The sequence below is a fragment of the Onthophagus taurus genome, chromosome 7 (assembly GCF_036711975.1).
Source record: "Onthophagus taurus isolate NC chromosome 7, IU_Otau_3.0, whole genome shotgun sequence".
NCBI classification, from domain to species: Eukaryota; Metazoa; Arthropoda; class Insecta; order Coleoptera; family Scarabaeidae; genus Onthophagus; species Onthophagus taurus.
This window is the reverse complement of record NC_091972.1, coordinates 29,986,738-30,005,000: the sequence shown is the minus strand read 5'-3', so window position 1 is coordinate 30,005,000 and position 18,263 is coordinate 29,986,738. Positions and strand designations below refer to the sequence as shown.

The 18,263-nt window shown below is 31.4% G+C and overlaps 2 protein-coding genes across 3 annotated transcripts in view; one reads left to right on the top strand and one right to left on the bottom strand.

The window, feature by feature from the left end:
- Positions 1 to 18,263, top strand: part of LOC111429390 (transcription factor kayak) — a 123,882-nt gene that overhangs the window by 64,543 nt on the left and 41,076 nt on the right. The window contains exon 1 of one of the 2 annotated variants that reach the window (XM_023065290.2): positions 1,851 to 2,086. The exons of the other annotated variant lie outside the window; for it this stretch is intronic. Within the exon in view, the coding sequence (XP_022921058.1) occupies positions 1,982 to 2,086 (105 nt within the window). The 5' untranslated portion in view covers positions 1,851 to 1,981. Of the gene's footprint in view, positions 1 to 1,850; positions 2,087 to 18,263 lie in introns of those variants that run through there. 2 annotated transcript variants of the gene reach the window in all.
- Positions 4,763 to 6,716, bottom strand: LOC139430767 (uncharacterized). Its single transcript, XM_071198044.1, has 2 exons — positions 6,506 to 6,716; positions 4,763 to 5,535 (listed from the first exon to the last, which is right to left on the bottom strand). Exons 1-2 carry the CDS (start codon positions 6,651 to 6,653, stop codon positions 4,820 to 4,822), a joined length of 864 nt encoding a protein of 287 aa, XP_071054145.1. The 5' UTR covers positions 6,654 to 6,716; the 3' UTR covers positions 4,763 to 4,819.

The window sequence follows — 18,263 nt, the reverse complement described above, 5'->3', positions numbered from 1 at the left end:
GGAATTGTCAACAATCAAAGACGTATTATCATTAGACGAATCTGTCGTAATTTAGATTAGATCAAGTTATTATGATTATTGTCATCAAGCAACCTCTGCGTCCAATATTGGACATAGACCTCCCCTATTCTATTTCATTCGATTGTATTCTGTGCTGTCTGAATCCAATTGTTGGTCATTCTTTTGATGTCTACTTCGTCTGTTCGCTTGCGGTCTCCACTCAAGCAATCTTTTTGTCCACTGCTCATTCTTCATTTGCGCGACATGACCCGCCCAGTTCCACATAAGCTTTGTCATAATGTTGACCACATCATTTACGCCACTTCTTCTTCATAGGTCTTCATTTCGTATGTAGTCCCTCAGAGTTAGACCCAGGATCGACCTCTCCATTTATCTTTGCGCTATCTTGGACCCTCCTGGCAGTGGCTACCGTTAATGTTAAAGATTCGGAGCCTTATGTCATAACCGAAAACGCATTGATTGAAAGCCTTTTCTCTTGAAGATGTCTCTAAGTTTCCTGTAGGCTGTCCATACGAGTGTGATCCTTCTGTTTAGTTCGCTTGTTTGATTATCTCTCGATAAACGAACCTGATAGCCAAGATATACATAACTGTCAACCCTCTCAATCTCATTATTGGTTGATGTTAGAGTTGGAAACAAGATTTATCATAAATTTTGATTTCTCCTCGTTGATATTTAACCCGACTCTTTCACACACCTCCTTTAAGTCGTTCAGAATTAGTTTAATCTCTCCAAGGATATCCGATATAAGAACTATATCGTCCCCGTAGCGCAAATTACTTAAGCATTTGCAATCAATGTTTATGTCTTTTTGGGTACAATCCAGTTGTTTAAATGCATTCTGACGACTGTGATGAACAATTTGGGTTCAACAGTGTCTCGCCTTGTTTCACTCACAATCAATATTTTACTACTTTTACTCTCTTCAGTACTTTAATGCAATTTTACCGTCATTGTAGTATTCTTGTAGATGTTATAAATAAGTTTGGTATATCGATAATCGACTCTGCATTCTTGAAGTGCTTGCCAAACTGCCATCAACTCAATTTAAATTAAATTTTATAAATACCTCTAAATACCCATCTTGGGTAAATACCCCCAGGTATATATCCAGGAAATTTACCCTTGAAAATAAATACCCGGGTATTTAACAACACTGAGTATTTGTGATTAAAATTATGCCCCACGATTTACAGAAACATCATTTCCTCAATACAGATTTTTACAGAAATTCAGGTCATTTTGCCGTTTATTACATAAACGTACGGTCTTGAAATAATTAGAGCAACTATTTCCGAAAATACCAGGAACCAAAAAAATGCAAACATTTCCAGATAAAATTTCAGATGGTATCCATTCCCCTTTATTTACTCTGGCCAAATAAAAAAAAAATAACAAAACTCGCTTCACGTTCGTTTTTATCTATTTCGCGAATTTCATACCTTATCAGATCGTTTCCAAACTTACACGATGTATTGCATATTACCTACATACGTTAAACTCGATTGGTTCAAAAATAGCTTAAAATTAGCCAAGACTCAATTTTTTTTTTGTTATTCGATTCTTGATATTGTTCTAAAAATGGATATTTCCGATTCGGACACTTAGAGAAAAACGGTTCGGTTCCGTTCAGGTGGTTTAGTTTGGTATTCGTAGAACGAGTTTTTTCCTGACGTTTGTAGTAACCCCACCTTAAGTCCATTCGTTCGACGTCATAAGAGTGAAAAAGCGGATCGTTGACGATTACTAGCTTTACAGTAGTGGGAGTGAGACGCGGAGACCGAGGGACGGCCTTGTAAGTTTATAAACTTATTCGCAATCGCTCTTGTAACCAGTTGTTAGTCGCAGTCCGCGTTGCGAGCACGTGTTTAAAAAAAAATTTAAGGAACTTTATAGACTGAAAAAGTATTTTATCGGTACATAGTTGGGATTAGTTATTTTTCCAAGTAACGGCTCCCATATGTCTCAGTTAGTGCCTTTTCTCAATTTCGGGCTGGAAGATTCTCATCATCTACAGGACACCTTTTACGGAGCCCATTGCGATTCTATTGAACAACAAAAAATGGTAAGCTTTAAAAAATTATAGTGGAATTAATAAAAATTATTCGCGCCCTCAAAGAATATTAAGACTTATGTGCAGGATGCGGTCAATTAAACTATTGACATTTTAAATGCTCACGGCTGCGTTTTGTAAATTGGTCCACCGACAGCTGACGTCCAACCGAGAGTTCAACTATATTTAATTAAATCACAAAAAAATTTTTTTTTACTCCAAGCTTTAAATTATTTTTTTTATAACCTTTATCTCACATTTTTTCTAACACTTTCTGCTACAAAATTGTTGTACAGATTACCTTTTTTAAATATTATCAACATACGTGGAGACTAGAACAATAGAACTGAATGACTTTCTAAAAAACGTTTCAGTGTTATCGTTGAAAATTTCTAAAGCGATTTACGTCGACGTTTTTTGTGTTATCTTTTTTTTATGTTTTGGGAGAAATACGGTTGTTAAATTTTATTATTCCAATCTACGAAAATTAAATAAGTTTTTCTCGTAAATGTCATCGGTTCCTTGAATTCACAATTAAAAATTAATTATTGATATATTTAAATTATCATTATATTTAACTGGTGACTCCATCTCCTTGATACCTGCTAAGAAAGAGAAACAAAAATACAGTAAAATCTCAAAAAATACAGAAAATTCGCCTGAAGACTCACGGCTAAATCCGAAACTTTATAGGTTTAGTGTTAGTTGTAGTTTTAAAAAGTAGTTTGGAAGAATTTTCTAGGTATTTTAATATAGTTAAAGAATTTGTTTATGTTTGATATGATATGAGGCTCAAAAGCAGAGTAGATAAATGCAATAAAGATTTCAAGAGGTGTTTTTCTATAGGCATATGTGTTTAGAAAAATGTTAAAAATATAAACGAAGTGTACACCGTCTAAATAAACTTCAAGATGTTTCTATTCTCTTCTAGAAAAACAGATTTGCACGCACAAAGTAAGATTAAAAGTTATCAAACTTATTTTTTTTATAATCATCTGCGCAATTAAATTCGAAAAGAAAATTCTTTTCTTAAATATCTGATAATTTTGAGGTGATTTGAGTTTTAAAGTTTTTAACTTCTCTACGTCGTGATATGTCGATAGTTCAGCGATAATTTTAAATCTTATACACACCGATCTTTGAAATAACTTTCTTACTTTGTATATACAGGGTGATTTATTAGCTCACCATCAAATTTTGACATATGATAGTTAATCCAATTACCAAAAAAAAATGTTAATGAATGAAATTATAACACTTTAAAGTTTTAATGTTTATATCATAATTAACTTTTTTAAACACATAAATATTACAAATATTATTCAAAATAGCCTCCTTCTGCTAGAATACATGCTTCCAAACGACGAATTAAAGAGTTCTTCAGACGAATTAAAATGCCTGGTTAATTCCTTATTTCACTAGAAGTCATTTGTATTCTGTTTAATAACTGTTCTCGTGTGTTAATTTCCACTTGATACACAACTTGTTTCATTTGACCACATAAGTAGAAATCCAATGGATTAAGGTCGGGGGATCTAGGTGGGCAATCAAAAAGTGTATTGTTCAAAAAAATCTATAATTTACAGTGTTCAAACGTCCATCAAGTGCATGCAAACCTAGTAAATTGTTGTTAAATATTCCACCCCAAACGTTAATACTGAAACGTTCTTGAAATTTCCTTGCTCTAATCGCATGCGGATTTTGTAATGCCCAGATATGTTCATTATGGTAATTATGTATACCATCTCATGTGAAACATAATTCATCTGTCCAGAGAACATTTGAAATGAAGTCGTTATTTTGGGCATGTTGCTGCAATAACTATTCACAAAATGCTAACCGTTGCAGATTATCTCCTGGCTGTAGAGCTTGAACATTCTGTTTACTATACGTATGAAGGACTTCTAGGTTCAATACGCGCCATGCAAAATTTTGACTTACATGTATGTTGTGTGCTATTCTTCGATTATCAATGACAGCATTAATTACAGCTTCTTCGTCCTCTACATCAACTGCATGCGGTCGAATAGCTTTTGCTGGAGTAGGATTACGTCGAAGTCTTCTGAAAGAATCGCTAAAAACTGGATAATATAGCAAATGTCGGTATGGAAATCTTTCTCGATATTGCAAAAACCATACACGAAAATTATATCAACATAGGCCTTCTGCACACGGAGCTGCTCGTCATAGACGCGTATTAGATGCAATTGTAGGAAGGCGTACGCTACAGTGCATCTCACGTATTTTTAAATGAAAAAATGCAAATAACGACGCGGCGTAGCGATTTCGTCTAATAAGACACTTAAAAGCGTCATGCAGCGACGCTTCTTATACGCCTAAAGATCCGCAAACAAACCGATCTTAAAACGTATTTTATTCAGTACTTGCCAATATGTCAAGTGATGAAGAGGATCTACTTTTGTTAAATTATCTTCTTTCTCGTAAGAGAAAACAGAAATATAAGAGAAAATTTTGGGTGCATCCTTATATTCGCAAAAATATCGGCAAGAGACTATTTATTGCTGCCAAAGAGCTATCAGTAGACGACTCTAAATTTCAAAGTTTCTACAGAATGTCTAAAAATACGTTTAAAGAACTGGTGTTAATTGTAGGTCCCACCATTCAAAAACAAAATACTAACATGCGTGAATGTGTTAGTGCAGAAGAGAGAATTTTGATAACGCTAAGGTAAGTAAAGTAATTTATTTATTATAAAAACAATAATACAAGTTATATATTTAATTTTTAAAGAAAATTATTTTGGTCATTTATATTACTACTACAAGCAGGAAAACTTTCCAAATTATGAATTGTGTATCCATCCGTGGTATCATAAATACTGGAAGCTGAAGACGACGGAATACTAATCGGCGAGGGAGCGTGATTGCTTTGTGCGTTATCGTGCAGTTGAAAATGATCTATAGATTGCTCTTGCTGCGTTAACAGTTGTTCTAGCAATACAAGTGTTTTAATTTTAAATTGTCGCATATTTTTGTCTGATAAGTTCTTTATGTCGGGTAATAAACTTAAAAGAAACATCCTTCGATCGTCATCTAAAGTCTTATTACTTTTCTTTTCTTTGATATAATCTAAAATAGCGTGATCGATTTCATCTTTTTTCTCTACATGTCTTCTCTTTCTTTTCTTTTTTTCAAAGTTAAAAGAACTTTCTTCAGAAGATTTCGTGACGTTATCGTTTTTATTTTCTTCAAGCAGGGTATAACTTAATTGAGGTTCAGGATTGTCTTCGTCGGTCTCTGTCACTATTTCACTTTCTTCCAACGAAATGTTTCCGGTTTTTTCTAAATGCTGAATGGGTCTTACATATGGCAAGACAAACTGCATAATGTCGTGTAAATAGTAAGGTTTTTTAGATTTTGCTGATGATCCACTCGCAGGTGGTTTAAGGCTGCGTACAAAACCATTCCGAATGTTTTTCCATTTGTCTTTACAATCTGCCGCTATAAAAAATGCACGTGTTTATGAGCAAATATAGCGTGCTTTTCATATAATATATACAACTATTTTTTTGTTTTAGATATTTAGCTACTAGATGTACATTTACTGCTCTATCTTTATATTTTCAAAGAGGTGAACGTACAGTGGGAAGTATTGTAGAACAAACTACAAAAGCGATATGGAATGTGTTGAAGGAGCCATATATGTCGTTACCAAATACAGAAAAATGGAAACAAATAGCAAGTAGATTTTTTGAACTATGGCAGTTGCCAAACTGTTTAGGAGCAATTGACGGTAAACATATCCGCATTCAAAAATATCCAAATTCACAACAATAGAATGCGGATATGCTGGCCGAAATAGTGATGGAGGCATCTTTCGGGTTTCTACATTTGGTCGTTGGTTGGAGAACAATAATACTTTGCCATCTTTAACAGAACTTCCAAACGACGAAAGTGGCAATAAATTCCCATATTATTTTGCAGCTGATAACGCATTTCCTTTGAGACAAAATATTATGAGGCCATACCCCGAAAGAAATATTAACAATAAAATGCGAATTTTCAATTACAGACATAGTCGTGGAAGAAAAACAATAGAATGTGCTTTTGGAATGATGACTCAAAATTTTCAAATTTTTTTAACACTTATACGAGTCCGCAAATATGAAACAATTATATCAATAATACAATGTGTTTTACATGCGTTTTACACAATTTCATTAGAAAAAAAGATGGCACATTATACGCAGTTCCTGTAATAGAAAAGAATCCGCAAAATCCGAGAAACTTGTCAGATATTGAAAATATAAATATCAATGAAACTTCCTCACCTCAGAATCTCCGAAACTATTTAGCTAATTATTTTTTATCACCAAATGTAGCTTTACCATGGCAATGGAATTATTGTTTATAAAATGTTAAAATGAATATCCATATAATATAATAATATATGAAATAATTCTTGAATTACCTGTCCATTTCATTTTTTGACCTATTGCAGACCAAGCTTTTTCGGTAACATCTTTTCTAGAGTGTTCAGCTAATGTATGATTATATAAACACTGATAATTTTCAATTAACTGAACAAATTTCACCGTTTGATCGCTTTTATCTTCCATTTTTACTTATTATTTTATTTATACGGCGTTACCTCTACGCCAAGCGACCAACACTGCTGTACGCCGGCCGGTATGCAGCTTGCATGTTCAAACCAGATCGCGACGCTGCGTCGCCATGTGCAGGTTTTCATTTAAAAACACGTGAGATGCAATGAAGCGTACGTCTTCCTACAATCGTGTCTAATACGCGTCTATGATGAGCAGCTCCGTGTGCAGAAGGCCTTTGGTGGACGAAATCGCGACGCTGCGTTGTCTCTGCAGATTTTCATTTAGAAATACGTGAAATGCACTGAAGCGTACGCCTTCTTACAATCGTGTCTAATACGCGTCTATGACGAGCAGCTCCGTGTGCAGAAGGCCATACTCTTCGGTGCTATAAGCGTACATTTTGAGTTTCTTCTTGTATGTAATAATCAAACTGACATATTACAATGACAACTTTGTTTTTGTTGAATGTTTGATTTTACTGACTATTAATAAATTCGCTGCAGAAAACTTTAAAGTGTTCATTAACATTTTTTTTTTGGTAATTGGATTAGCTATCATATGTCAAAGTTTGATGGTGAGCTAATAAATCACCCTGTATTACAGAAGTTATAAATGCGGAAATAACGCTGAAGAAATCATCAGTTGACGTAGAATGATTTTTCACTGTTACAACTATAAAGCGATTTCCAGAAAGTCGGTATTTTTTCAGCGTGATTTGTCAACCAATTTCTGTAACTTTTTGTATGCATTATGAAATGATAATCAAATATAATTTTTTCTTGGAATATTTTTGGTTGCAACTTTTATAATAAAATTACAAAAAGGCTGTTGTGCTAAAATTCCTTAAAATCCTTAAAAGGCAATATTTGGAGTAGATCCAAAGTTGGTTTGATAATGTCTTCTTTGCCGAAACAAGTAATTACTATGATAATAATAAAGATGATCAAAATATGACCAAATTGAAGACGGTAAACGAGTAATGGGAACACCTGCTCAGACTGGCAGAAGATTTAGTCTCTCAAAAACGTTAATTACATAAATAATAAATAATTGTGGTGACACTAAAGAAGGTTTATGTCAATAATTAAAGAAAATGAATATTAATTTAGTTAAATCAGTTATTATAGTATTAGAAATTACTGATGATTTGATATTATAAATTGGTCCTAAGAAATAATTATATACAAAGTCTCAATTTAGCAATTGTGTCGAAATACATACATCGTATCCGAAGAAATTCATTCGAAACAGAAATAATGTAAAATCAATTTCAAATGCCATGGCAGCAGCGTGCATTAATTAGTAGCTGGGAATATGATTTAATAAGAGATACTTTTATGTGATGATACAGCAACAGATGGTATAAAACCAGTTTCCCTAATTATTTATTAATATTATTTTATATATTTCATGTTTATGTTAATTTCGACGTATTTAGTATCTTATTTTTTCCTCTATTACTTTTGAGACACTTTAAAGTCGAGAATTTAATAGGTTAACTACCAAAGTTTTTGGTTTAACATTATTTATCTTAAAAAAATAATATTTCATGATCAATATGCACGTCACCTTTAACACTCGTTAACATATTGCCTTTTTTTGCTTCACGGAATAGATCGATATCTCATAAAGTTATTTATAATATTTACATTAAATAATTTACAAATAAAATCACAGAATATATTGAATTTAAATGTATATTTTAGATGAAGTGAAATAAAACAACTCTAAGTGTAAATATATTTATTATTTTGGCTCAATTTTTTCAAACTAAAGAAAGAGTTATTTAGTTTTGTACTTCAGTCACATCTCCTACTTTTATTTGTTGTGTTTTCATGTGAGAATGTGTTTGTTGATTCGTTTCAATAAGTTTTTACCAACAATATAAAACGTGTCCTGAAAAATGACAACTATTTCTTAAGGTGAAACCACATGAGCTTGAATAATAAATATACGTTTCAGAGGTACACTTAAAGAAGGTATTTTATTTTAATAATTCGGACAAAACAATGAAAATAATATACCTTCACCGTGAGAAATGTTATATAAACTGTAACTGAAACTATCTCTTAATTATACAGGATGCCCATTATGTATGGAATATAGTATATATCTTGGTAGGTATTAACTTTATAAAAAAAACATTTTATACAAAAGTTGTTTAATATTTTATTTGCCATAATAAGACAATTGTTCAATTGTTTTTATTTCAGAAAACAAATGAGCAATGAATAACATTTGAAGTTTTTTAAGTGGTAATGTACCCTTTCGTTAGGCTATCGGATATCTAGATTAAAGTTATTGATTTATTTTTATTAATAAACAATTTTTACAATTTTTTTTTTTAAATTTCTGATGTAAGGGTACAAAAATTTTACATCATCGTAAAGTAAAAAGGCAATGGCCTTTTTAAATTGCAATTTAATTACTATTCGTTCCTCATTTGTTTTCTGAATTAAAAACAATTAAATGCAGTCTTATTATGGCAAATAAAATATTAAACAACTTTTGTACAAAGTGTTTTCTTATAAAGTTGATACCTACCAAGATATACAATACTATATTCCATACATAATGGGCATCCTGTATATAAATAGCACTCTCGCTAGCGTGTTATGTTGAAAAGTCTCGAATGTGTAGCGCCTATTCATCAAAAAATATATCTTCGCTGTCGTAATATACAATATTGTATTACAAGATCGCTATGTTGAAGTGAATGGAACCATAGATAATGTAGCACCTCGGCCGCAGGGTACAATCGGCTACAATGTATGTTAAATATCAAATATATATTTCTATCGCGTAAATATATGTTTTATCCTAATCGATGAAGAAAATAAAGCTCAGATTCCTTACAACTTCAATTGCTTTTTATCTCTATAAGTTTCAATTTCAGCGTCTCGGTTGCAAACGACCTTGACTATAATCTAACAGTAAACATATATATTCGCGGCTTTATAACTTAACAATTCTTAATATGACAAGGTTATCTTCGCCGATTTTACGACAAAATTATATTTCCGCTGTATTAATATACCATAATCATACGTATGTCAAAATCTTATTCGCTGTCTAAGTATACAATAAAGAAAGACAACGATGTCAGTTGCGATTAATGTTCGAAATCAATCACAGTTTAGTTTTAAAGGTCTCGGCTTATTGCGAATAAATAAAATACATCCTATAACGTCCACCCCAAAAATTTCTGTACGCATTTACAACTTGCAACATAATGTTGTGCTCATTCTAAACCATTTGATGATTGGCAAAGTGGCAAATTATGTATTTAAATTTTGTATTTAATCAATTAGAAAGGGTTGTCCATCACAATACGGTTTAAGCACTTTATATCAACGGATCCCAAACAACAATGTAAAACCAAATATGTTTTATAAATTCATTAAGATCTAACATTCAGAATAATTGCATATTAAATGTAATTTAAAGTTTTACCAAGGAAAGGGGTCGAACAAAATTAAGATATTGAATAGATTTACATACTTTATTAATATGTTGTTGACATTAGCTTAGCAAGCATTTTTAATATACAATATTGTGGAGTATCACAATATTTAGCAAAAGAAAGTTATACAGTAAACTTATTTTTGTTAATGTTTTTTTTTATTAAAAAAAGAACAATTTTTTTATATTTTTCAATGATATAAGTCTTTATTTTTGTTAATATTGGTTACAGTATCTTACCACCGTTATCAGGAAACGTGGTAAAAATATGTTTCAAAAACGTACTTTCTTATACTAACTTATATACTTAATAAAACAAGCAAAATCTTCTGATAAAATTCCATCAGTAAGTTTTTTTTTACCTTTTATACTTTGGTTTATTATTTTTATTTTTCATATCACTTACTAGTGTTAAATTAGTCATAGCTTTTAGTCATAAATTTTTTCTGTTGATAGTTATGCTGTTTTCAGTATTGATTAACACTGCTTTTAACAGTTTTCGTTGCCTCATATACTTATTTGCACACTAAAAGCTTCTATGCGCCTTGGTTTAATTTAGATTACTAGGCCTGTTTTGGTTCGAGAGTTTTGTAATTTCAAACAGTTCTGAATCTTTCTGCACATACATCATGCATCTTTTGCTCTTGAACCAAAACAGATCTGCTGTTATTCATTTAATTGTAGATAACGCATTATACATATGTAAACTGTGTTTTAGTTTGGATTTAACACAACTTCACTTGGGCGAATTTAATATTTAAAGAAAGATGTCTAAATATCTTCATCCAACAACCAGACCTAGATATGCCCATACAAGCAAAGATGTTTAGGGTGAGTTATTGTAGGTGATTTGTCACAACAACGTGTTACAAGAGACGTCGTTTCAATTCTTGAACATTTGGTAAAGACTTAAATTTCGGTTTCATCAACACTTCTCATATTGTCAATCTGGAAACTTAATAGTTTTATTTATATGAATTGTTTTTTTTCTCATAATTATGGTCCATCCAAGTTATTTCATTAAAAAAAAATTGTACATACTCAAAGTCTAGGAGCAATTCTGAATTGAGTTGGGTTGGTTTCAATTTTAGTAATAATTTTGTTGAAATTAATACTGTTTAATTATGTTCTCCTTCGAAATGATGATTAATTGGACATCAAAACCTCAATAATGTTGCAAAAATTAAAGGTTTATGGTCACTTAATAATGTAAGAGTAGATCTAAAAATGTCCTGATGATTTTCGTTTAGAACAAGCAATTCGAATGTCGTTCCCTCCTTGTCTTTTTGCAAATACGCTTTCTCCGATAGTGACTTTGCCATTTAACATTTGTTGTGAAATTACCATCACAATTCCATAATTTTTAGCATCACACATTAAAAATAAATCCAGGTAAATAAAAAGTACTACATTAAGTTTCTATTAATTTGTTGATCAATATGAAATATCTTTGTGGATTTGAGCCTTGGAAATTGAATGCAATGGAATCAAGCAATATTTTGTGAATCCAGGATATAATCCATCTTGATATTTAAATTTTTCTTGATAAAAAACGGATGTTGGTGGAGCACCGCGTCAAAAAATAGTAAATCTATTGTTAGTTATCGTAAGTTTTAGAAGTGAAACATAAGAAGCAACGTATTTCTTTGTCATCGCTAAAAAACGTGTGACAAAAATTCCTGCATTGCAACACTACGTTATATTGGAATATATTAGAAACAGAAAAAAACTTTAAAAAATCACCTTGACTTTATTTGTTGGCAATATATACATATCTTAAATTAAAATCAAAAAATTCTAATTCTAAAAACTTAGATGTTATATTTCGTGGATTACTAAAAAAAAGTTACGAAAATGTAAAAAAATCATTTTAACTTTATATTGAAGCCCAACGATTTATTTTTCGATGTGTAATCAGACCGGTTCTAATATTACAAAATTATTTGAATAATAAGAATGTAATTTTAGAAGTCAAAACATAAAAACAACATAAAACACTTCACTCGATTTATTTTAAGATTATTTTTTATTATTATTTTTAACCAAAACCTACAGAAGGTTGACTTTAATTCACTTCAAATTCTTTGACCCATTATTTTCTATGGAACTTACGAAAATGTAACAACGAGTATAAGAATCTTTGGACATATTCCAACAGCCTTTTCGTAATATTTGTTTACAAAAGCAAAAACTTACGCTACGTAAAGCTCCCGAATGCAATTTGTAAAATATTATACTTAAAACTCTTTTGATGTTAAATTCAATATCTAATTAAAAATTATTAATTCGATTAATTACATAAAATTTAGTTAATAAAAAATTTTAATAATTCTTTAATTACCATTAAAAGAAAAAAACGGACCCGATTTTATTCTCAATAATAGAATGATGACTCAAACCGAGTCAATAGTGACGTCTGAAATATTTTAAATTTATCCTGGATTACGCAACAAATTAACAACCTTATCGCTATTCGAACATTTATGACTCATATTGTGTACTGTCCTCTCTGTTAATTGATAACTTGAGTGATATTAAACGAAAACAAAACTAAAGATTCATAAGATGAACAAAATACATTAAAACCTCGATAAATTGATTATAAAACTACAACTAACACTAGAACTAAAAACATTCGGATTTAGCCACACTTCTCTTAAGATGGCTAAACCCGATATTTTGTAGTTCTAAGTTTAGTGTTAGTTCTAGTTTTAGTTCAATAAAAATATATAACATAGTAATATCTTATGCTAACTAGCGCTACCTACCACTGCCAGTAGTTAGTTCTAGTTTTACACTAGCACTATCACTAGAACTGACACAAGACCTAGAACTAGAATCATTCGGGTTTAGCCGCACGTCTCTCAAGACGGCTAAACCCGAATGATTCTAGTTCTAGGTCTTGTGTTAGTTCTAGTGGCAGTGGTAGGTAGCGCTAGTTAGCATAAGATATTACTATGTTGTATATTTTTATTGAACTAAAATTAGAACTAACACTAGACCTAGAACTAGAATCATTCGGGTTTAGCCGCACGTCTCTCAAGACGGCTAAACCCAAATGATTCTAGTTCTAGGTCTTGTGTTAGTTCTAGTGACAGTGCTGTAAAACTAGAACTAGAATCATTCGGGTTTAGCCGTCTTGAGAGACGTGCGGCTAAACCCGAATGATTCTAGTTCTAGGTCATGTGTCAGTTCTAATGATAGTGCTAGTGTAAAACTAGAGCTAACTACTGGCAGTGGTAGGTAGCGCTAGTTAGCATAAGATACTACTATGTTGTATATTTTTATTGAACTAAAACTAGAACTAACACTAGATCGAGAACTAGCAACATTCGGGTTTAGCCGCACGTCTCTCAAGACGGCTAAACTCGAATGATTCTAGTTTTAGGTCTTGTGTCAGTTCTAGTGATAGTGCTAGTGTAAAACTAGAACTAACACTAGACTGAGAACTAGAATCATTCGGGTTTAGCCGTCTTGTGACACGTGCGGCTAGACCCGAATGATTCTATTTCTAGATATAGTGTTAGTTCTAGTAATAATGTTAGTGTAAAACTAGAACTAACACTAGACCTTTAATTTTTACTTAGCGTTAGATTCTTGTATATTTTTATTGAACTAAAAGTGGAACCTAGAACTAGTAACATTCGGGTTTAGCCGTCTTAAGGGGCGCAAGACTAAACCTGAATGTTTGTAGTTCTAGGTCTAGTGTGAGTTCGAATGCTAGTGTTAGTTCTTGTTTGGTAGTTTGGTAGTACTAGACTGTAGTTCTAGTTTTAGTGTTAGGTCTAGTTTTAGATCAATAAGAAAAATTATACTCTGAATAACAACTAAAACTAACACTAGCATTAGAACTAACACTAAAACAAGAAACATTCGGGTTTAGCTGTGCGTCTGAAGACAAAATCAGTTCTAACAAAGTTCGTTATATCGTGGTTTTACTATACTTATGACTTGAAAATCTTTCAAACCCACGTGCATAAAACCACGTTTGTTGCAAATCGATTCTTTTTCTTGTGGTTATTATTTCTTTGTGGTAACTTCTTTTTTATTTTCATAACGTTGTTTTTTGTGCGTGTATAAAAAAAGTGCGACTATGAATAATTCCTTTTTATAGATTGATGAATCATAGTTTTGGTAAAAAGAAACCTCTCATCATCATTATTTGTTTATTATTATTGGGTATGTATTAAAAAATGCTTTAATGAACGAAAACAATAGGATTACCATTGAAATCTTTGTAAAATCGTAAAAATAAATCGAGCAAGGATTAACGATCTCGATTCTTTTCAATAGCCACTTAATACCTGTTAATGACGAAACAGCTAAGGTAATCGATTCGGGGAAACTTTCACCTTTTATTACGTCGCGATTTCGAAGGCGGGAAAACCCCACTTTTATCATTTCCAATGTTTTTTATTTAAAAATGTTATCTTATTTGTTTTGAATAAAAACAATTAATGTTGACACAAACAATCGTGTGGATCTTTTTTCAGCTTCTGGTTTAGTTGTTAAAACAGAGACTAAACAGCTGGTTTATAGCCTTTCTGGTGAGAACACGTGTTCTTACTAGGTGCCTATCTGTATATAAAACGTGTGATTCAGCACGAAATCTAAGAAGATATTATTTTGGAGGGAAAAAAGAATCGAAATTTATAATTTTTTTTTTGTACACATCATCTCAACAACCTTTCTTTCCAGGTATTTAATCTTATCACTTTCAAAATAAACCTTGTTATCAAAAATTGATTAAAATTTGCTCGCAAAAAAGAAACAATTTTTTTTCTATAAAAACACTTAATGAATCATTTTTCCGGTTATTATCCAAGATAAAATAAATTTATTTGGCAAATATTTTCTCGAAAGGAAACGAAATTTGGCGGCAAAATATTTAAAAAAATTCATTTCACGGTTTCGTTAATAGATGGCGCAAGTTGTATTATTTATAAATTTAGATAAACTCTTTGTTTAAAAATGTTTTCGTGTCTTTTTCCTTTGCCTTTTCGTTGTTTAACATCTCGTGGGTGTTTAAATTTGCATATTTCGGATGCACTTGATGTTTGATTGTAGCAATTTCCGTAATTTATGTGATGTTTATTCGTTGTTTAGGGAAACTACAGAGTACCCTGTGTTGAATCTAAGTTGACCTTCGTGTGGTTTGCGGACAGATAATTAAACGTTCTCAATGTTTTTAAATTTAGACTTTGGAATTTTCAGTTTTAATACTGTGTGGATTTTCCAACTAATTTGTTTTTTAAATTTTAAACAAAGCGTTGCAATTAAAATGTTTACTTTGTATTTTTATCAAGTCGATCAAAGTTTATTAGCTTAAAAAGAATATTAAAATTTTAAAACATTTAATATAAATCCGATATTATAAAAATTAGCATAGAGAAAAAACCCAGGTGCACGAAAAAACAAGAAATAGAAGCCTTCACAAACCGCAAAGACAATAAAACGGAATACAAAATTACTTAGGTTTGTTATTTAAAATTCAAAAATACATTTTCAGTCAAACAGGATCTGTGGTGACATGGGAATTAAAATACCTGACCTGATGGATGTCGGAGCCTCAGGTATCCATGGGGAAAGTAGTTGGACGACGGTGTTTCCGCTAACGATTACGACTTCTTGACGTCAGACGTGACGTCAATACTATAGCTGAATGTCGTTACCTTATTTACCTGAGGATTATAAAAATAAAACCGTAAACTCGAGGTACTTTCTAAACCTCGCAGAATATTCTGGAATATTATTGCCGGTTCATTCGCCAAATCATTTAAAACCGCTAATTGTCCAAATGTGGCGAACCGGATTTTGTAAACTGTTAAACGTGAATATATTCAGGCGGAGGATAAATTCGTGTCAAGGATAATTCGTTCTCGATCTGCTTCAGTTTATGTTTGTAGTCTTTGAATTTATATGATATAAAAAAGATAGAGATGAAAATTTTATTAAGAGATTTTATTAATTGAATTTAAAAAGATGAAAATCATGATGATTCGAGTAAATTCTATAAATAGATACAATTATCTGGTTAATAATATGCATATCATCGTATATTGTACTCAATGATGTAAGTTTTAAATGGATCCACGTCATATTTGTTATTGTTCATACAATCAGTTAAATGCTGGATTTAAAAAATAATTCAATTTTCATTCAGCAGGAATGAAAGTTTGTTGTTCATTAATTCTGATTATCTGCTGTTCAATCTAAAGTTTCAATAACCATTAGCTATCCTTAAATATTTACGTAAAAGTAAAAGGTTGGGTTGATGAAATTCCCACCTTTCTGCACAATCTCACTATAATCAAAATACAACTAAAAAATAAATTAATTTAAAAAAAAATGACTTGAATGGTCATTTTGCTCAGCTGACGATGTCGCCTCGCCCATATTAGCGATTTGACCTTGTACACATACGTATCAAAATAGAATATGAGAGCAAATCATTTCTGAATTTAGAACTGTTTACCTTTTTCTTCTATTCCTAACGACTTAAAACAAAATTATTCTCTTAATATATTGAATTGAATTAATATGTTGAAAACAATAATTTTTTCAAATATTTATTATTCTGGTATATCGCACAAAAAGATTTTTCCATGTTGCAACTTCGCTGTCAATAACATAAAGAAGTTACAAACTTGCAAAGATGGCCTTAATCTTAAAAAGTCGTGAAATGTGCCACATTTAAGAGAAGGAAGTAAGAGTCAATATGTAGATCGGAATGATTAACATGATTCATGTCTAGTCAGTGTGCACAAAACTAAAGTTGCAAGGAAACTCAATGTTTCAGGTTCATCATTTTTAATTCTATAAAAAGCAAATTTGATCATATTTCTAAATCGTGGGGAATTGTGACTCTTGTAAGAGTAATATATCTGATAATTACTTATTTTGGCATAAGAAGTAATCGTTTATATGGTGAAGAATCCGTTGGGAATGAGACATTTATTTTAGTCACCTTAAATCCACAAAGAGAAGAAAATTCGAACTATCAGAACGGATATTTTACCATAGACTTTCCTTATAAAAGCATGATTTGTTTGATTATATTTCCTGTATCTAACGTCTGGTTTTGAGAGCTATCACTGGAAACATTTGTGATCAGAGAAGAATTAAGGAAAGTCGAGAGAAGAACCGAGACGGAAGATGTGCACCTACATAGAAGACTCTTGAAGAAGCACCTTTCACGCAAGTAAAATCCAAAAGGAGGCCAAAACGACTTCAAAAGAATTTAAAACTAATCAATCGCATCAAAAGAAATGCAGGCAGTATAGAATGAGTAGAAGAAATCTCTATGGCTTCCATAAAGAAGAAGAAAAAGAAGACGCCTGATGTATCTGTTATGTGTCTAATTTCTTCTGCCTTTGTGATAACTGATATTATGTATGAGTCGTGAATCAATGTATGAGTCAATCTGCAATTCAAATACGTTTTCTAACATCTGCTCATTCAAAAACAGTCAATGTATCAATCTAACGAAGTCACACGCCTATTTTGCCAAATTATATTCCTTTATTATACAGATATCAACAATTTCCTCCAATTTCTGACCGAATTACTCACATTATTAGCTTGCGTTCATTATGGTCTTTCTGAATCTTTCCTTTTCTAACTTCTCATTCTTCCTCATTGGTGAATTTGCAAATGGGTTTCATTCAGATCCAAATAAAGAAGCCAATATTATTGTAATTTCGTTATCTCACAAAGTTTTCATCATCATCATTGTTATCAAAGTCTATCTCATCATGACTACCTTTGAACTCTTCCAAGATTTCTATTGTACCGATTTCATTGACAAAATCTATATCATATCATCAGAAAAAAGTGATACGATTTGCAAAACTTACAAAAAACTTATTGATTTTGAATTCACTGCTGATAAGGTTTTCGTTCTTTTAAAAAGAAACCATTTTTGACTTCCTTCATAGCCGGTATGACATCTCGCAGTCATTAAATTATTATTTGAAAATGCAATTCTTATCGCAATGGTGGAAACTTGAGTAATGTCGTTATTAATTTTAAAATAGTTAAAATATTTTACATAAGGATATAAACAATGTTTATAAACACAAGATAGTGTGATGTTAAAACGTTCTTACTATATATAGAAAGAATTGTAAAATTTAAAAATAAACGCCTATATTGCGCGAG

Excerpts from the sequence above, each read along its gene's own strand:
- LOC139430767 (XM_071198044.1), bottom strand. The coding sequence starts at position 6,653 with ATGGAAGATAAAAGCGATCAAACGGTGAAATTTGTTCAGTTAATTGAA. Across the intron at positions 5,536-6,505 it reads TCAAAAAATGAAATGGACAG|CGGCAGATTGTAAAGACAAA; the intron begins GTAATTCAAGAA and ends CATTTTTTATAG.